This window comes from Desmodus rotundus, chromosome 1 (assembly GCF_022682495.2).
Source record: "Desmodus rotundus isolate HL8 chromosome 1, HLdesRot8A.1, whole genome shotgun sequence".
Classification (NCBI taxonomy): Eukaryota; Metazoa; Chordata; class Mammalia; order Chiroptera; family Phyllostomidae; genus Desmodus; species Desmodus rotundus.
In genome coordinates this window covers 64,343,599-64,365,205 of record NC_071387.1, presented here as the reverse complement: position 1 = coordinate 64,365,205, position 21,607 = coordinate 64,343,599, and the positions used below count along the sequence as shown (strand labels likewise).

Sequence of the window (21,607 nt, the reverse complement as noted above, 5' to 3'; positions counted from 1 at the left end):
AAATCTCCAACAGGCACTGCGGTACTAGCATTTCCTTCCATCACATCTTGTGCCTTCCCTCCTTTTAGCAGAGAGGCCCTAAAACCTTCCCAACCTCCTAAGGGATCAGAGGAATGAGGCCCAGAACAAAATCTAAGCACAGAGTGGGGGCTGGACGGGACAGAGGTGGTAAAATTGGGTGTTCAGTGCTGGAGGGGGGCAGGGACGAGCAGTGAGTCTCCCTTCTGCATTGAGCCCTATTCCGCACCCTAAATGATCACAACAGGGGTGTTTGGGGAGAGACCTTACGCAACCAGGCAGAAGACGTAACCACAGCAAAGCCACATCTTTGTGCTCTGTTAGGAGAAACCTAATGAACTGAGCATCTATCATTGAAGACCACGGATATAGAAAAATTTTTCTGGAAGTCTTTCACTGCTTTTAGGAACTTATTTCATTTGTCATCTCTACCTACCTTATAGAAACCAAACCTAGTTGACCAAAAGAGCAGAGACCTCTAGCAAACAACTGCTTAATGATCTGTACTAGCTTCCATAAATGTTATCATTTGGTTTGAAAACTGAGAAAGAACCCTGAGATATCTTTGAAAAACTGAAGATCAGGACCATGTTTCATCCCATAGCTATCATTAATAAGTATCTACAATGTGTAATTCACATACATCATCTCTTAATCCTCCCATGACACACGGACAGGTTTGGCTTCTCCACTTCACAGAGAAGGAAAATGAAACACAGAGAAATGATGTAACTTGTCCAGGGACACATCAAAACAAGAAGCTGAGCAGAATTCAAATCCTAGCTGTGTCTCAAAAACCTGTTCTTGTCTCAGAAAGCCACTCCAGCTCTCATTGCTTCACTACTTCTTTATTAAAAGAGTCAGATTAGGATTGTCAGCAAAAAAGTACAGAGCTTTAGTTATCGTCACGCTCGGGCGTTTGGAAAGGCAGAGGAGGAGGAGCGTGATAGGTGCTGGGACTTGGGAAGCAGGGTGAGAGCTGCACCCCGAGCAAGGAGATCGGCGGTCATTCCACTGGCTTGACCTTGGGGAGCTGCCTAACCTCTCTTAATCTTGGCTTCCTCGCCTGGAACACAGAAGACGGGCTTACCTGATTTCTGCAACGCCTTTCAAACCTAAACACCTCTCATACATGCATTAGAATCTAGTAGGATAAGTGGACTGGGTCATCTGCACATGAGTAAATGGTATCCATCCGAACCTTAATGTAAAATTTCAAAACCAATGGAACTCATTCTTCGTAAAGTCACTGCTGAGATCAAAACCAGTCTTACTTTGAAATTCTAATGTAAAAATTTTAACTTTATTCATTTTTAAACCCTCCTTTTCTTTGCTTTTATTTCTACAGGAATGAATACTATAGCCATATCATTTACTACAGATCTGGTTTCTGTTGATGAGTCTTTACAAAAAGAAAATTTAAAAAAAAAGACCCAGCAGATATTTCAAGGGAAATAAAAGGAAGTTTATTCTCACTTCTATGGAAAATTATCGTATTTCATTAGGGATAACTAATAACTAAATGCAACAAACACTGTGAACAAGCATGGTTAAAATTTAGAAGACTAAAGCTGCATTTAAATGTGTAAATGCAGCTTCTTTTTGAAGATAAAAAAATTAGAACTTCATTCTCCTGTGACAGGCTCTATTATCACTTCCTACTAATTAAAGAAAGGGCACCTGCAAACAAAGGCATAACAGGGGGCAGGATTCAAATCCTTGCTCTGCTGCTTACCGGCTCTGCAGGGAAGACGCTGTGCTAACCCCCTCTCAGCCTCAGTGCGCCTGCTAGTAAGGGGGAGATGGTAATACTGACTGGTAGAATTGCTGGGATGGTGAAATGAGCTGCTGAATGTAACCAAAGCAGGCACTAAACGAATAGTATTTCTTTCCTCCTCTTGATCCCTTTTGGCAGGAGAAAACTTACTGATAGCCTTTTCATTGAAATGGCCCCCAACAGCTAAATTCTACTTACTTCTTTATGTATATATTATCTATCAAAGCTCAATGATGTCTTTAGTTAGAGGAAAAATTTAATTCTGCATTATTTAAACTAAATGTGCAAGTTAGTACAGAGAATACATTTAGCATGTTGGTATAGATCCCCAAATCACACTAAATTAGATTTGGGCTTAATACATCAAACAAAATGCAAGCAATAAATAACATTTTGGTATGTATTTCACACAGGCACCTATGACGACTGTGTAAAAGGGCCTGACTTTCTCTGGTGAAATCAGAGCATCTACAGTCTAAAAGGAATGCTTTGCTGCTCCCTGCACTATGGGCAACGTCCCACTGGCCTTGAACACTAACAGTTATTAAAGGATACAGAAGATTTACGTGATAATGAGGACCTAAGTAAATTTCCTGAAATTACTGCAGTTTCTTTTGAAAAATATTAGAAGGGATTGAGGAAAAAGGAAAAGAAAGATTTTCCCACTGACATATAAATACGTAACTTTAGCACTAAATCATGCTACCCTCAACCCAAATAATGGCATTTATGTAACACCTCCCTCCAAGGTGACACAGCTCTTATGCCTGTTGAGTAGGAAGCAGCAGGAGCTATTTTAAGACACTGAGCCAGGGTACCTGTGAGATGGGACGGTGAACATCTCCCACCGCCACACGGGGGTGCTGGCAAGGTGCCAAAACAGGCCTCACAGTGCACTCTGGGAAAGAGGGCAATTATACCACGGGAGCATTCAAATGGTTCCTACAACTTGAAAGAGACACACCCTCTATGTACTAACACAATGAGCCTTTGCTCGTCAGGTTTTCGGAGCAGAGAGAGGGTGGGAGTTTGGCACAATGGCGCTGTTTGGAGAAGAGTCCTGCAGTGACTTTCCCCGGAGACCTTACCTGGGGAGGAACTGCTGGGTGAGCACCTGAGATGCCCTCAGGTGGGGCTGTAAGCTACTGGGAAGAGAAGTTGAGTGACATTTCTTGAGCCCCTACAAAGTGTCAGGCACTGTGCCAAGTGCTTTTCACTGTCCATGTTTCAAACATATCTTTAGTCTTAGCATAGACTGGACCTGTCCAACCGCTCCTTGGGGAGTTCAGAAGACTTCACTCTAAGCTGAAAAGGTGTGACAGGTTTTCCCAATTTACCCTGCTTCTCCGTCAGGTATCCAGGGACCAAAGATGATAAGGACTAATGGCCTGATGGCCCAGCAGTGATCTGCTTGAAATAGAAGCTCTGGTTGAGGAACTAACAGCCATAATGTATTAGTTTGCTATGCTGCTTTACCAAGACCTGCAAACTTAGTGGCTCAAATAACACATATGTATCTCAGAGTTTCTTTAGAAATCCAGGCACCACCAGCGCCCTCTATTCAGTCTCGTAAGACTACAATCAAGGTGCCAGCCGGGATGCCCTGTTTTCAGGAAACCTGAGTAAAGACGACTCGGCTTTTAAGCTTACTTAGGTTTTTTTACAACATTTCACTTCCTTGTGGTGGTATGACTGAGGGCCCTGGCTCCTCACTAGCTATCAGCTAGGTGTCACCATTAGGTCCAAAGGCCACCCTGAGTGCCCTGACACGTGGCCCTCTCCTCAGTCAGTCGCAACATGGCAGGCGGCTTGTCCTAGGCCAGCGGGAGTCTCTCTCTCACTCCACCTACTGAGAGAGTTGTACATAATGTAATGACTGTGGGAGTGACATCCCACCAACGCTGCCACACAAGAAGCCTAATAAAGGGAATGGTGAGTGTTCAATCCCATCACCTTTGCTAGTTCTTTTGGTGAGAAGCAAGTCACAAACCCCACCTACACTCGAAGGGAAGGGATTATACAAAGGTGTGAACAATAGAGGTCACTCTAGGGTGTATTCATCCATATGCAATGACCGAAGGTGTCTGTATTTTGTAGCACAAGACAGTGAAAACAAAATAGACTGGAGACAGTATATCTGAGTATGAATTCTGGTTCTTTTGTTGCATGATTTTGAGCAAATTATTAAATCTCCCTTGAAGCTTCAGTTTTTCATCTGAAACAGGAACAACTATTACTACATCTGTAAATATGAATGTTCTTTTAATAGTTTCAGCCCAATGATCTTAAACATGAGAGTATGCACTTCCACACTTCTCCCAAAGCAACTGTGAGATGTACTAATTGTGCGTGACACCAAGTAGGTATATACTGCAGACAGAGAAATGGCAGCTCTGATGCTGGCCTGTGCAGGTCTGCAGACCATGACGCCACCTGAAAGGTTAGTTACTCCTATAAGGTGGAGCTTAAATATGCTTAACATGATTTGATCCATTCATTCAGTGAATTAAGCACCTACTAAGTACCAAACACTGCTAGGTATCGGGTATATATAACTGAGCAAAACAGACACAGTCCTTCATTCAATGAGTTTATGATACAGGGAGGGAGATAAACAGCATTCACTCAGTAAATATTTACTGAGGACACTATTTGTATATTAGGGATAGTTAATGGGACAAAGGCCCTACCGTTGTGGAGATTACATTCTATATGGGAAATAAGGGTGATAAGCAAATGATAAATTAAAACAAGCTAAAATATGGGATAATTTCAAGTGGTGACAGAATAATAGAAGGGGGTATGGAGTGGTGGAGAGAGGTTATTTAAGGTAGGGTGGACAGGGAAGGACTAGATAGGGAGGTGGAATGGAGGGAGGAGGAGAAGTCACAACGGGATCAGGGAGAACATTCCAGGCAGAGGAACTTCCTGTGCAAAGACCTTGAAGCAGGAGCAAGCTGAGCTTGACTACGGATTACAGAAGCCACTGAGAGTGGACAAAGGACAGCACAGTCTCAAGGGCAGATCAAGAGCCAAACCACGCAGAGCCCTGTGGCCAGGAAGCCTGTGCTGACCCCAGTGGGAGACACTGGCGAGTAACAAGCAGAGGAGTGTGAGATGCAATTTCCATCTCTCAGGGAATGTACTGGCTGCTATGTGAAGAACATAAACAGGGAGTAAAAATGGAGGAAGACAGTATACTGAACAAATGAAAAGGACACATGAAAGTAAATACTGAGGTAAGTACAATAAATTACAAGAACGGGGTTCTCTGGCTGTAGTGTGCAAACAATAGCCCTACACTCAGGCCACTTGCCTTAAGGTGGCAGAGACAAGCCACACTTTAACAAGTACAATACAATAAAAATTTCAGTAGTGATAAGTGCCACGAAGAAAAATAAAATGGGGGAAGGGCTAGGAGAGAGGTGAGGGGTGATGTTTTCAATGAGATGATCAGGAAAGCTGCACAAACACAGTGGCCCTGGAGCAGACACCTCCATGAGGACTTGGCAAATACCTGGAGATGAAGCGAGTCAGGCGGAAGGACTGGGTGGTCCGGATGCAGGAGGGTACGTTTGTGTTTGAAGTCAGATCATCTGACCTTGTATCACGTGACGAGAACTCTCCTCCATTGTATGGCACAGGGGGAACGACTGGGGAGCTCTGTGGAGGAGAATGCAACTCCGGACTAGGCCTGATTCAGTCGGGGGCTCGTGGAATGCCTCAGAGGGGTGATATCTAAGCTGAGACAGGCAGGATGAGTAAGAAGACAGGTGTCACCCAAGGGGCAGATGGGGCATTCCAGGAAGAGTGCTCAGCCAGTGCAAAATCCTGATGCAGGGAAGGGCGGGAAGCCCCGGAAAACTGAAAGCCTTCAGGCTGCAGCAGGAATGGAGGAAGAAGGACCTGGGGGGAGGGAGAGTGCAGGGACCGCCACCTGCAGGCAGTGTGTAAGTAGTTTAGGACCACTAAAGTGAGGCACCGTTACCTTAAGTTTCCATATCCATGCATATCTTTACATCCACAGTGTCTCTGTTGTGATTAATTACATCTTAAGTACGGTCTGGCTTAAGCTGTCATTAGAGACAGAGCGAATGAATTTTATTAATCCACCAATTCCAGCCAACTAAAAACTGGGATTACTTAGGGCATCTCAAATACATTGGGAACTTATGAACTTTAAGTATTTTCCCCAAAGATGTAGTAAAAATAGAAAAACCCTCCGGCATTTTCACTACTTACAGCAGTGATTTTCATGCTGCAAGAATTTTTAAAATATGCAATACTTGACTATTTAGTCAGGGGCACTGACCTCTTTTCCCTTAGATTGTCAAATTTTTAAAAAATGACAACAGCTAACAACAATAATCTGTATGGTGTAAATGAATCAAAATTATGCCTATTTTTTGTTAGGTCAGCAAAAAATATATTTTTGATGTGCCACAGAATTTTAGTAATTAATCTATGTGTGCATGAGATTAAAAAGGTTGAGAATGGCTGACATGGTATATGAATTATACCACGTATCACCTGACTTACAATTCCACCTTTCATATTCTCTTCCCTGAAAGACACCAAGCCTCTAAGATAGAAACATTTTCCTCAAAATTACTTTTGTAAGTCTGTCCTTTATGCACTTTGATTATTTTTCAGTCTCAGGGTTTGGAAAAGCTCTGGTTACTAGACTCAGTACACAACCCTATTTCTTAAGTGAAGGACGGACACATTCATTTATGCACCTAGTCTGTAGACACAGCGAGGGAAACAATGTACAAGCTCAAGGCTAAGAGCCCGAAAGACAAGAGAATAAATACAACTCAGGTTCTGCCCGCAAGAAAACACAGCACATTCAGTGTGTTGTGCAGCCAAGGATTTGAATACATCAATGCCAAGTAATATATGTATTGATTTCCAATTCTAACACCACCAAATATCTTGTAATCACTATATTTACTCATCTTTGTAAAGAGGGAAGCCTGCAGCAAAGAAGTCTAATAATTTTGATATAACATCTTTTCAAGGATTAATATGTTATTTTAAAATTAATACAGCAGCCCTGGCTGGTGTGGCTCAGTGGATTTGGTTCTCAGTGTGGTCTGTGAGCCAAAGGGTCACTGGTTTGATCCCCAGTCGGGGCACATGCATGGGCTGTGGGCTAGGTTCCCAGTAGGGGGCACACAAGAGACAACCACACATTGATGTTTCTCTCCCTCCTTTCCCCCCTCTCTAAAAATGAATAATAAAATCTTTTTTTAAAAAAGAAGAAAATGGATCAGACTGTAGAGCTGTCGTTTCAAAAAATAAAAAATAAAAGATGTAATTAATACAGCAAACTTCTACTCTCACAGGCAACATTCCACAAGTGAGATTTGAATTTATTATTGAAAAATCCCGAACAGGCATCTAAAGATCCTGTTCACTATCCTAATCACAGTCGTGCTGGAGAAGCTGGACCGTGTAGGCGTTCGAGGGGAAAGCATTTCTGTGGGGAGCCAAACCCCCACTATGCAGTGTTTTTCATGGTCAAACTGCTTTTTGTCTTCACATCTTGGAAATCTGTGTTGGATTAAACGTCAGAACACCTTCAGTGCGAGCTGAGAAAGCCTCGGTCATGACCGGTATGCTATCTATGGCTGGGAAGGAAACACAGCCCGGTCCGGTCATGTCTATTATCCTATTTACGGGGAAGATCTCCACTGCAGTGCCAGGGAACAGGTTTTGACAGATAAAAAAGTCAAACAGATTTAAAGATATCCTGCTCCAAAATCAAGAGTCCATTGCTCTATTGGAAAAACCATCACTAATATACAAAAACCAAGCAGCTAAGCATCAAGCACATATCATATATAATAAATAGGTTGAAGAGAAAACTAACCCTCTGCTGTTTTTTATGGGAACCACTGGTCTCACGGGGCTATCGAGCATTTACAACGTGGCCAGTGCAAACCAAGACGGGCTGTCAGTGTAAAATTACACGAAATTTCAAAACTTAGAACAAGATGAAAACTTCCTCAATAATTTCTAATGTTGGTTAATATTTTGGATATATTAGGTTAAATAAAATATATTATTAAAATAAATTTTAACTTTCTTTTTCCTTTTCTAATGTGGCTACTAGGAAATTCAAAATCACACACATGGATTGCATCATATTTCTATTGGGGAATGTAGACACTCAACTAAGAAAACGGATTTGTATCTTCTGTGATGATCTCTACTCTTAGACGCCATGAGAGCTGGGGCTCACAATCAACAGGATGGAGTTTGGGCACAGTGCTTTTCAAATTCAAATTATTTATCTAAGCAGGTTGGAAATTTGTACTGGTTTACGCTGTTCCTGTTAGAATAATTTCACAGTCCAAAGGGAAAGACTTTACAGCTCTCTGTTCTGTGTTCTCCAAAGCCCTGCTTCACAGCGCACACCTGTAGACCTGTGGCCGGATTCTCCCTCCTCACCTCAGCAGTCAGCTGGAGTTTCCAGGAGGGACTGGCTGTGAAGCATTCTGGGCCACTCTCCTCAGTGTATGTACCTTATGTTGCTGGACTGTGAGGTGCAGGGGCTCGGTCTTGGTCCTGTTTCCACCTGCACTGCATCTAGAATTGGTCTTCACATAAAAGTGAATGCATGTGGTAAGTGCTGGTTACATGGGAAAAGCTCATGGTTTAGAGAGAAGGAAGAACTTCCCTTCCTATCCTTTGTATTAGAGCAATTTTAGTACATTAGGCACTGACTGTCAACTGTGCTTCATAATCCATTTATTCAAATACGCAAGTGCCACTGGCTGACACACCTGAGGGGGGGGGCATGCAGTGGTGGATAGAACAGGCACGGTCCTGTCCTTACTGGGGAGGACAAACCAAGGCACACACATCACGCACTTACAATTACTGGCATGCACCACCAGGAAATCAGGAGAGGGATGTTGACAGGGGAACCTACTATTGCCAGGGGTCAAGGAAGACTTCCAAGTAACCTTTACACTGGACCTGAGGGAACTGTTTGCCTGGCAAGGTGGAGGAGAAAGGGCAGGCTGATCATGAAGGGAGGGCCTGTTAAGCCATGTTAAAAATTTTCAACTTAATCCTAAAAGCAATGAAAAGCCATTAAAGGGCTTTATGCAAGGTAACGATATGATCAGATTTGCCTTTTAAAAGTATTGCTCTGTAAAAAATAAATAAATATATAATAATTAAAAAAATAAAAACATTGCTCTGGAGGTGCAATATTGCACCTTCACAAAGGGACCTACACAGAGCATTATCAATGGATTCATGAAAATTAATCAAACTCTCTTTGGTCATCATTCCAATAGACACTAAGTTTCAAGAATAAAAAAGATGTGTCAAGGATAAAAAAGATCCACAACCACAAGATGGAAAAGCAGAAAGCATTCTGGAGTATTCATCTCATAGAGGATACTCTCATAGTACCCTCAGAGCATCACTTCCCACTGATGGTACTGGCTGGTCATGCACACTGATACTGGAAGTCATCCGATGTCCTGACCCGAGACAGGTTTATTCAGGACAAGCACCCAGCGATCAATATTGATTGACCAGCTCCTGGTCACTGAGAGGCTGAGCTGTCCAGGTATTTAGCAAACTGTATGAGTTTGGGAATATTCTTTGAGCTCTTTTGTGATTCCAAACTGGGTGACTCTAGCTGTTTGCTAGATTCCTGTGTCCCCTTCCCAAGGCCACCTGGGTTCTAAACCAGTGACTTGACCAGCCAGTGTCTTTCAAGAGCACCAAAGCCAGTGTCTGCTCTCAAGGCAAGAAATTCATGGAGGAGCTAAGTCATATCTATCCTAAACCAATTAAGTGCAGATTATACAAATTCGGTAGCATGAATAAATGAACTTTTGTTTTCTTCTGGACTATTCTGGGTGATTTATTTGCATATGTATGTGGGCTACTCATATGCAATATAACTGCTTTTCTGAAAACAACCTGGGATTGCTTAGTGATGGCTTTTACTGGTCTCCTTGATGGCAGATATCCACTCAGTTTTGAATAGCTGTAAAACGAACACGTTGGCAGCTACGTAGCACATTCAGCATTCTACTAAAAATTCAAATCTTCCCCAATTACCTCTCTCTGAAATCCTTTGTATTAAAATAACACCAAGTCTCGACCCCAGAATATGATTCCTTTCTGAATTTCTGGTGCACCACTCTGAAAGCACATGACCCCCCGCTCTGTACCTAAATGAAGTTGAATCTGTCCTTATTGGGGGGTGAGACACACGGGCTCAGGAAGCAGTTGGCCTGGGCTTCGGATCCTGGCTCCATCGCCTCCTGGGTGTATAACTTTAGGAAAGTTTCTTAAAATCTCTGGCCCTTCTGTTTTCCTGCATAAAACAAGGCTAGCCTCCTGTATTCATTTTCTAGTGTTTCTATAATAAATTACCACAAACAAATCAAAGCAAGAGAAATTTCCTCTTTCACAGTTCAAGAGGCCATAACCCTGAAACCAAGGTGTCAGCAGGGCTGGCTCTTTCCAGAGGCTCTCTCAGAGAATCCTTCTTTGCCTCTTCTAGCCCTGGTAGCTCCTGGCATTACGTGGCCTGGGGCAGCATAACTCCAATCTCTGCCTCCATCTTCACACAGCTTTCTTCCCTGTGTCCCTCTGTGTCTGCTCGTCTCAGATAGACACCAGGCCTTGGATTTAGGAATTACCTTAACTCCAGATGTGTTGAACTCAAGACCACTAATTATATATGAAAACAAAATCTACTTCCAAATTAAGTCACATTCTGAGGTTCTGGGTAGCCCTGAATTTGGGGGTACATCCTAGTCAGCACGCTATACCTACCTACCACACAGCATCATTTCATTCTCGGGAACACGGACAGGTTTCCACTGAGATTCTGTACCACAGTAGACATTGAATCCCTTTTCTATCCTGTGAATTGTTCAGCTGTGTTTTATTTTTGCAATCATAAAATAATGGTTACTTTCAGAGATGACATCATGTAAATAACTAGCACTGTACTGAAAATCCATTAGTGCTCAATCAATACTATGTTTTTCTTGCCCTCCCTATGTTTATCACAGCCCTGCAGTGAGTTACTTGCACAACTCCTGTGTAAATCCCAAGAAAACAAAGCGCACTTCAAAGTTCTTCATAAGGATAAAGACAAACATTCCTTGCCCTTATATAATGATTTCTTACGGTGAGGCAGGTGAGCAGTTCCCTTTTCAGAACCTGACTTATTGCAGCTGTTTAAATATGAAGGAATACATACACAATTAAGAGATCCTCGTATTTCTGCGGAATAGAAAGGTCATGAATAAGGATCTGGGTAAAAATTAGAAACTTGACTTTTGCCATTCTTTGCCTAATTTCCTAAACATTTGCTCCACTGTAAGTTAAATGCCTGGTTCCTATAGCTTATCACCACATTTATTTCTAGATTTTCCTTCACATAATTCCATCTCTGAGTAGTTTAAGAAGAAAAACAAAAATAGAAACATTTTCCCTCATGGTGTGTTCATCTTCCAAACAGCAGCTGTGCTGGCCTAGGTAAACAAAGGTCGGATGAAACTGCAGCCAACAGCAGGAGGCAGTAGAGAGCTAGTCAGCACAGCCTATTAATTAACTGCTTCCGCTTACCCAGCACCTGCCCTTTTCTCATCTCCTGCCCACTAATGCTCCTTATCCAAGAACACTGAGGTTGGCACAGTGCCTGGACCATCATCCCAAGGACCACCAAAGACACTGAGATCCCAACTTGCAACTCCCAAAGAAATGAATCTCAAGAGTAAGCAGTTTTCCAAATATTAATGTATTTCACTTAAAGACATTCGGCCTTACTTCAGGTTTCTATACTCTGAGTTACGAACTGCTATACAGGAAGATAGGGAGGAGGAGGCTGACATGCTGGCTGCTTTGCTCTGTCACTCTTCATGCCTACAGAGCTTGCTCCAGTTCTGCCTGGTTTTCCTTTCAAAGTAGAGCTGCATTATCTCCATTCTGGCCTCACACATAAGCAGAAACAAACGCTGATCTGTGGCACGGAGAGGACTCAATTAAAAACATCCCTCCAAAGACTTTGGTGATGCTGTATCACAAAAACCCTCTGTGTTTCAGAGAAATTATTCAATCTCCTATCTTGTCATACCTTCTAGGAATTACTGTTTCTTATCTTAATATTATTCCAATTTTTTACCATCCTTTGAAAATTGGAGTACCATTAATAACACCTAGCAGCTATCCTGACATTATGTGCCACCCAAGCGGTCCACACAATGTTGTTTGTTAGATACCCCACAGTCAGATAAAACACTACAGACTCCTCTAGTCACTTTAATGTGAACCTCAAAAAGTACCCCTCATCCCGACTGAAAGTGTTATACCTGAAGTTGCTGAACCCCCAGAAAAGTAGGCTGAGGAAGCCGAAGTGCACCGAACCTAAAATATCTCTCAAAAAGAAAGCTAAAAGTTACCTGGAGGGATACCCTGAACATGAGTGACCTCTTACCTGGATTGGGTTGAAGGTATTCAATTGTTTTAGTCATTATTTCCATCACAGCCCTGCTGGTGACATCCACTTTCTGAAATGAGAAAATTAATATTCTCAATGACAAAAGTCATTAGTCTTAGAAACTTAGTTTTTGCGTGCGTAGCTATACAACTACTGGCTATGCAACCGATGAAGAACAAGTCCTAGGTGGCAGGCGCGGAGCTGAGGGGTTGGCAGGAGTAATGGCTGGAAAGCCTACTTATCTGAAGAGGAAACTGGCCGTTTCCTAAAATTTGTTTCAAAATATACTTCATTGTCTTCTGGCAAAACAAGGTGGAGATGGCATTCCCTTCCCATAAGACACCTGCGATGATCTCTGAAAATGGTTCAATATTCAGCTGACCCAGAAAAACCCACAGAATAACACAAATCAAGAATTTCAAATCTTCATGTTCACCTGAAGAACACCTGTGAAAGTAGACATATCCAAAAACCCACTAAGTCTCCGAAAGATGTCACTTTACAGAAGAAATTACCTTACATATTACCACGCTCTGTCATTACAAAAGTGGAGACAGCAGGGGCGCCCAGGCCAAACAGGGGGGCTGGATGTAAGTTCTTTGACCCAATAAGAGTGCTGGATTTTCACTGTACATGCTTAAAAATGCAGAGAAATGCTGAACTTAAAAGTTTGTGACATAGATTGTCTAGTTATTGAGCACATCCAGGCAAACAAAACCGCAGGTGGACCCTGGGTTTACAGAGCTCATAGTGAGACTAACATGAACTTGCCCGGCCACACAGAGATGATCCCACTGAAAAAGAGCAAGTTGTTCCTGAAACAGAAGAGGCTGAACAGAAGAAAAGGTACCCTAGAAGAAACAAAAATGCATGGCCCAGGAATAAGTTCAGCATAAAGTAAGTGTAAATAACAGTTTAAAAAGTGGAGATAATGAACCGTATTTTGCCCTGGAGGCATTAAGTGAATGTCTACAGTGGGCCAGGTATGGTGACAAGTTTCACTGCACTAAAGAAGGAAAAATGCAGCATCAACTCTGCTTATCAAGTGAGAGACAGAGAGTTTTTATTTAACTTTTGAGAACATCCTAAGTATATAAAAATTTTGCTCAAACACTTCTAATCCATCTTTGAACTTTTGGTTAATTCTAAACGAAAGTCTTGGTGCTTGAGTCCCTCCTTGCACGATTTTGAATGGTCAGTATTTGCGTTCAGTAGGTCGCCCTGTCCTCTCGGTGTTGAAGAGGCTGCTCAGGGAAGTTATGTCCTCCCCACACTCCCATATGAAATCATTTTTCACCGACATGTCTGGTCCACTCATTCACTCTAGCCGGGGTGTCCAACCTGCCGCCAGTGGGCCACATGCGGCCCAGGATGGCTGTGAGTGCAGCACAAAAATCATAAGTTTACTTAAAACACTATGAGAATTTTTTGTTTTCATTAGTGTTTGTGTATTTAATGTGTGACCCAAGACCACTCGTCTTCCAGTGTGGCCCAGAGATACCAAAAGGTTGGACACCCCTGCAGTCTAGAGGGTAAGTGACTAGTAAAAATAAATGCATCCTTCTCTCCAAGACATATGACATAGGCATGAGTGAAAGGAATTCATTTTGAATTTCATATATTAATTAAGTCCACAGGGAATTTCTGTTTTGTTTTCACTGGAGCTCAAGGGCTCTTCCCTCAATTGGAGAATGTTTTTCAATAACCTACTGCACTTACTTATAAAATCATCCTTTCCTGGATGTGGTAAGCCTCCTTCTCTTTCATAATCAGGAACCAAGCCATAACACATCATAAGATTTTATCTTTTAGTTTGGTTTTTCAATACTTAATAATTTTCCATTCTATGGTAGTCATTTTACTGTGTGTGTAAGAAGTTTGCTATTACTGTGATTGACAGAGGAAAACACTTTTTCCTGTGAGGTCATCATGGTATGAAATTACATTAAAAACATTCATACTTAAAAAAAAAACAAAATTCCAACTTAAAAGGTGCCTGCCTACATATGAACCCTTTACCATGTCATCTTGGTATAACTGAGCTTGTAAGATGTCTTAGATTTGAGTATCTACTAAAGAGTATTTAGTTCTGAAAGTGAATAGGGGCCCCCTGGAGTTGTGCGAAGCAGGACTTCCATGATCGTGCATGGAGGTTCTAGAAATGCTAGCAAAAAGCCAACCAAACTCAATATACTCAATGTCACAAAAATGAATCCAGAGGTTGTATGCAAAACAAACATGCTGAAGTGCAGGTTGCATGTGTGGCATGAGGCAAATGCACAGTCCTGCTGACTATAGGACCGGGGTTAAGGAATTCGATGTCAGATGTATCCAAAGGTCCTGGGTGGCCGTGATGGGAAGAAAGCAATTCCAAGGCTGAGGTTTCTAAGAGAGAGTGCCAGAACTGTCCAATGGCCATTTTGATATCTTGAAGTTATTAAATATTAGGAGGCTAACCAATTTCTAACTTTCCCTTATCATCCTACTCAAAACTAATTATAATCACCACCATCATAAAATGTTTTCTATTTGGCAGAAATTGTTCCAAAGGCTTTAAATATCTTCATACATTTAATCCTCAAAAACGCTATGAAATAGATTCAGAGAGGGTAAGAAACTTGCCCAGTTCTGGCTCTCGAGTCTATGTTCTTAACTACTACTTCTTGAAAACATATGTTCCTCATAAAAAGACAGGCAACAGGAACATCTCCCAACCTGAAGAGAGCTGGTCGGAGCTGGAAGGCTCTTGGTATTGTCCTCCAGGTGAGGCCTGGGGACCCAGCACATAGGACCGGGAGGAAAGCCTCTGTCACCCCATCTTCTGTTTTTGTTTTGAAAATCCTCAAAGTCTGTAGAAACGTCATCCACAAGAACTCTTCTACCCCAGGCCTCTGTTCAAGGGAGGCTCTCCCACCCACATTCACACAGGCTTCTCCACAGACACCAGATGCCGGCAGTGTGTGACTCCTGAATGGTCCACGAAGAGGTTGCCAAGCAAGGCATGAAAAGTGGTTCTCATTTTGGGTGTGGAGCCCCCTCTCCCCTCTGGGCTCTGTAAACAGATAGGCAAATCACTGAGGCTCTGAAAAGAAAAGCTACTGCCTCGGCTAACGCCCGTGGCCTCAGGGGAGGCACACACTGGAGACACCAATAATGAGCATTAGGTTCGTCCCCAGAGTAGGATTTAGCAGACAGAAGTAGGAATTCCCTTCAGCATCCCCTGTGATCTGAAGGGGATCTCCCAGGAAGGAGCGCACACCAACCTACATCGTTACAGACTCTGTGCCCGGTGAGGCAGACTCTTAGTCACCTAACCTAGACATCACCACAGTACAAGCTCTAGCCAACCTCTTTGATCACATTCACTTGAAATCCACTTCTGAAAACAACTTTGTCCAGTGTAATTATTTGTATACAGCATGACCAGGACATACCCTAGACAGGGAACAGCTCTCGGAAAATTCATCCACTAGGATCTTGCTTTTGATTTTTCTCGGACAGATAATCACTTGACAGAGTTAATCAACATAAACACAGCAGGAAAAAGGACTCATGGACATGGGCAACAGTGTGGTGATTGCTGGGGGGATGGGGGTAGAAAGGGACTGAATGGTAATGGAAAAATATACAATAAAGATTAATTTTTTATAAAAAAGGAAGCAGAGAAAGGGTGCAGCAGCAAACATAGCTACAAAGTTCAAAGCAGGATAACAAACTGAAAGTTTGACATCAAAAAGTAAACTAAGCAAAGGGAGCTAAATATATAGTGACAGAAGATGATTTAAAAAAAAGTAAGCTACACACACACACACACACAGAGCAGGAAGAGACCAGTAGGAAATCTGCTCCAAAGCCTTAATTTGTTAAACATGCAAGTCTGAACCTGGAGAAGGCGAGAGAACTCCCTGAGGTCAGGACTCGTGTGGCTATGATGGAAAGAAAAGGAGTCCTCGAGGTTGGGGGGTTTCTAAGAAACGGTGTTTGAGGAACTGGACTGTCCACTGCCCATCTGCAGGTAGGATCCTCGCCAACATCTAACTTCTTTGTGTCTCTGTCCTCACCAATAAGGTCTGGGACCTTTTTGCTAAACTAACCTACACTGTGTCATTCAGGGACAAGCTGAGAGCCATTACCCTGTGAGAGCCTTCAATGTGCCTTGTTAGGCATTTGCTAGGAAAGCTATTTATAACCCTAATATGGCAATATCCAGAACATATTCTCTTATTAACAGGCTTGGTATAGTTCACATGAACTAAGATTTCCACTTAAGTAATTTTTATACCTGGCAAGAGATTTTCCCATTTGAGAGTAGCACAGTTTAACTTTGAACTTAGAACACATCGCTAATATTTTCCTCAATGCCCGAAGTTTCCTACTGCTTGAAAGTAAGTTTTGATGTGTCCTAAATTACAGTTTCCTTTCTTATGAGCTCCTGAGCCTCCATTGCTCTAACTAATCTTCTCTGGATTGGGGTGGGAAGCCATGAGAGAAGGCTGTTTAGAGGAGGTAAAACTTTAAGTATACACAAATAAGTGCATGTTTTCAGGAAAGAAAAACTCTACAGTGAATAATTTGTTCCCTGAAGGTGAAAGCATAGGCATATATTCTCCTGGCCTCTTTTCAATTTTCTCAATATCAACATTTTAGCAACTGTCAATACAGTTGGCTCTTGAAAAACACAGGGGCTAGGGATGCTGACCCCCTACACAGTCAAAAATCACGCATAACTTTTGACTTCCTAAGACTTGATTTGGCCCTTGGTAGCCATGAGGTACTAGTTTGGATAGAAGGATCTAACCTGTCCCCACCCAATGACAAATTAAATGAATGGTGATAAGGACCGTGGACATTCTATCAGCCTTTCCCCACACCCCACTCTGCAAACAACCCACCCTTTCTCAGTCTCATATGGAATGGCATTCTTTCTATTTCCTCTCAACATCCTGCTTTTCTTAAAACTTGAAGCTGCCCCTTAAAGAGAATTCCTTTCTTATTAAAATGGTCTACAATCACATTTCCAACCCTAAAACCCCTCTGGTTTCAACAGATGGGATTTCTCAGGATACTTTTCAGATTGTAAAGAGAGATACTATACCCCTTGGCTTGGATGTCTGCATGACCCACATGTGCAGAGCCAAGATAAAACTTCAGGATTTACCTCAGGTGCTCTCCCCTCTAAGAATCTTCCACTGATCTACCTGGCCTGAACTACTTCGTCCATGGGAATCATCCCCAGGACACCAAGCACTATGTCCTACAAGCCACTGACTTACACGCTGACTTCTTCCACCAGAACTGGAAGCTCTTTGAAGGTAGGAACTGTGCCTTAACCTTCTTTGTGTTCTTGATGTCCAGCACAAGACCTGTCATTTGGAGGCACTTACAGATAGTTCACGTGAATTAGTGGACATAACTACACACACAAAAATGGGGAATCACTCTGGCAACTGAAGGAAATCTGAGAACAAGAGGTCCCTTAAACTACAGAACTTCCTCTTAACAAAAAATCTGCAGCTTTTCAAAGAACAAATCTACACAATGTCTGTACCATGATAAGAAATTTAGTTTGTGTTTAATGAAGCTTGTAAGCAACAGACACTATTGAAAATGAATACAGAAACAATTTCATACAAGGCACTTAAGCGGAGGAGAAGAATGGTTATGGGCAGGGCTCCTGCAGAGACAGCACAGCAGTGGGAACTCCACCCAATCAGCGCTGGGAGGGGCAGGCAGCAAGGACTAGCAGACACACATGTGAATTTGCTGCATCTTAGCAGGGGAGCGGCTGGGGTGGCTGATGAGTGACACAGCCTCTAGCAATACCCAGTTCTCTCTCCCGGGTAGGGTAGTGCTGCTTGATGCAAACCTCTCATCTATTTCATTTTGTTGTCTAATTGCACCTCGGAGAATACAGCTGAATAAAGGCCTTTCTACTGCAAATCTCTGATGATCAGAAAACTGACTGTGGAAGGGTGATTCTTCTCTGGCTTGGGAATATTGAGCTAAAATACTTTTGTGAGTAATAAACATATTAACAGGAGAGAAAATATTTGATATTCTAAATCCATAGTATGTGCTTTCTAATTACCATAGAAATCTATACCTTTACTGCAAAGTTAGCATGGGTAAAAAGTACAAAATTTCCAATGCAGCCACAGATACAAGATATGTGAAATAAGATGGAATAAAACAAATTTCCACACCACACTAAAATCTAAGTCTTTCAATTTACCTAGGTATAAACCCAAATGCAAAACCACAGGTGTGTTCTTTAAACAATTACCAAGAATTTACCTTACTGTAGGAATATCTAATTGTTGAAATAAAACCTCCAGAAACTTATTTTCTGAGAAGTAGGAGAAATAAACCTTACCTTCAGACTCAGAGGGATGTCTGGGGGTCCTTACCTGAAGTAAAATACTTGCAAGATCCTCTTTTATTTCAATTAGTTTGCAAGACTGGAATGGATTCAAAGCCTTAGTCACTTGTTCAGTTATAAGCTTTACTCTGTTCTCCAAATTTCTTACTCTTTTTAGTGTCATTTAAGAAATAAAGTTAGTTTGTTTTAGCTTAGGCAGTGAACTACCTAGCTTATTACCTCATCCTGGCAGATGAAGAAAGCAGAACTCAGATTCTGACTCCTTAGTTCTAAGTTCCTAAATACCTGCCTAATCTGTCATTAATGACATGGCTCGGGCCACATGGCTTACTTAAAATTCCTTCCAGGTGGAGGTGGAGGGAGACATCAAAGGATAAGGGAGGACTAAGGAAGGCTGGAAATAGAGGTTGGCGCACATTAGCAGACCTACAGGGCTGCTCACAGTGAGTGCGGAACGCCAGTGCTGCAGGGAGTGGAGAAGTCCAACGCAAGCCATCCTGCCCTGGGGTGCCAGTGTCTGGAGACTCACGTGCTGTAGAAGAAGAATGGCTAGAATACTGCTTCCTGAACTATGAAGAACCATGGCTACCCACTTTGGTTGATGATCAGGTGGTAATTAGAACTGTCCAGGGATGAGAAATGGGGACCAATGCAGAGATTTCAGCCCAGTGGGGGCAAGTGGTGGCCAGGCTTTCAATGTAAGAGCCCAGTTTCCCAGACCTCTGGTTGGGACTGAAGACTCTCATATTAGCTCCTCTTCCTTGGGTACCTAGCCTATCAGTGATGTCCATCTCAAGAACTTAGAATGACCAGCTAGGTAACGACTACACAGTCTCATTTTATGAAACTACTATCCAGGCAACTCATTTTTTGTTTCTATTTTTAGGAATTCTAATGTGTCCTGTTCTCTCTTGTTTGCTGTTTCCTGTACCAGAAATATACTAGGCTCTGCTAACTCCTACTCACCCTCAACACCATCACTTAACTATCAGGAAGGACTTCCCTGACCACCCTTTCTGGGCATTTCCTCTCTTCTAATCTTCCCCAGTGCTATGTTCATTCCCCTCACCACTCCGGTCAGTGTTTGTCTAAAGTCTTCCTTCCCCACTAGACTAAGAACTTCACGCAGTCAGGACCCTTGTCTATCCTGTTCACTTCCAAATCCTCCATGCCTGGCTCACAGGAGACACAAAACAAGAATTTGTTGAATGCATCAATGAACTCATCAGAAGAAAAACTGAAAAAATATAGGGCAGAGTATATCCAGAAATTTTCTTTGTTTGACTCTTTCCACAAAGAGTAAAAATAGCAAAACTCAGGCAGCCTGCTGGAACTAAAATGGACTAAATATATGATTTCTAGGTATCGTAAGGTTTTGACATCCTCTCTGTTCAAGTATGGGGTTTGTATTTCCAGATCCTTTACCCATCTGCAATTTATCACCTAAAATAATTCTTTGCACAATGCAATACACACCCAGCACCACAAGCCTACATATAACTTGCTAAAAACAGTATTAAAGTGAAAGAAAAGGAAAAAAAAGTGGCATATGTCACAAGAAAAAGGAAATGGGATATTTTGTTCCCCATCTCCAGGTTCACTTATCAAGAACCCACTTTTAGGCAGAATGCTAAAGGATTTACACTATTTTAATCCTTAAGGAAAGTCCCCCAAGAAGGGATTAGTAGTCTTCGTTGTCCCTATTTGGAACAGTGATGACCAATCCACAGGGAAGATCACAGGGTGGCATTTCACCTTCCCTGGCACTGTGTTCTTGGGACAGTACGATGAGAAGACAGGACACTTCACATCCTGTGTTTTAGAACAGACACTTAAAATAAAAACCATTTCTAAGAATCACAAAATGTGTTTTCAAGGTAGCAGTGGAGAGGATTTTCCCCTTCCTTCCTTCCTTCCCCTCTTAGTATACGGGCAACTTTATGGCAAAGGGAACTCGATGTGGTGAACACGTACCCTCTCCATCTCCTTGAAGTCATCGTCCAGCTTGGTTCCTTCAGCTCCTCCAACCTTCTCACTCACTTTCTGTGAAAAATACCCAAAAAGAAGAATTATTATAAAGTTTCTTTTAAACATCTGTCACAAGTTTGAAGCACTTTCACAAACATCGTCTAGTCTAATCTCACAACCCTTCTCTGACACAGGTGGGCAGGCCCATTTGCACCGTGGCTCAGAGGGTTTCAATAACTTACCTGGTAGGTTTTGAAAAAAGAATTGCAATACTCATATTTTCCGATTTCAGCCCCACTGCTCTTTCAATTATACACATCATTATATAACTATCTAATCACTAACATTTTCCTTTGGAAAGTTCCGAGGGCCAACAGCATCACACAACAATCATCTTCCTCTGACAATGGATCTAAAATGCTACCTAGGTAGAAAATTGCCACTTCTTCAATCTATTCCCCAAGGGCTATTGAAAACATCATTATAAACATCTATCAAAGTGGTAAGAAAAAAAATCAGCTCAGTCGATCTTCTGATAAAAAGACGAACAGTAGTCTTATAAAGCTCCCTGGAGCTGTCTACATTCTTGCATATGTAAGATAAACTATGTGGAAAGATGTTGACAATGCTTCTGTACTCCTCCGTGTGAACTGCCATTATCATACATTTTATATTCATCAATTTACATGTGCAAATGCCCACTTTCCACATGTAGAATTCATGTTCATATGAAATTTGATACCCTATTATGTTCTGAAATAAAGATTCAAATTAAGTCCAATAAAAATGTATGAAGGAATTAAAAGAAAAATACTTGGTTTCCTCAGAGACAGGGATATTAAGCGCCAATGACAAGGAATCCCATTCCTCTTACTCGCATTGTAAAGGTATTTAGATGCTTTTCAGTAAGAGATTACTGTACTAGAGTTACCATCCACAGATATCAAAGTATGATTTTTTCATTCCTTTAACAGCCACT

General features: G+C 42.0%; 1 protein-coding gene across 1 annotated transcript in view; it reads right to left on the bottom strand.

The window, feature by feature from the left end:
• The window catches only part of SH3GL2 (SH3 domain containing GRB2 like 2, endophilin A1), a 184,735-nt gene that overhangs the window by 22,505 nt on the left and 140,623 nt on the right, over positions 1-21,607 (bottom strand). Inside the window, exons 2-3 of the mRNA XM_053924695.1 lie at positions 20,635-20,703; positions 12,279-12,351 (exon numbers count right to left, since the gene is read on the bottom strand). Coding sequence (XP_053780670.1) covers positions 12,279-12,351; positions 20,635-20,703 — 142 coding nt within the window. The remainder of the gene's footprint in view (positions 1-12,278; positions 12,352-20,634; positions 20,704-21,607) is intronic.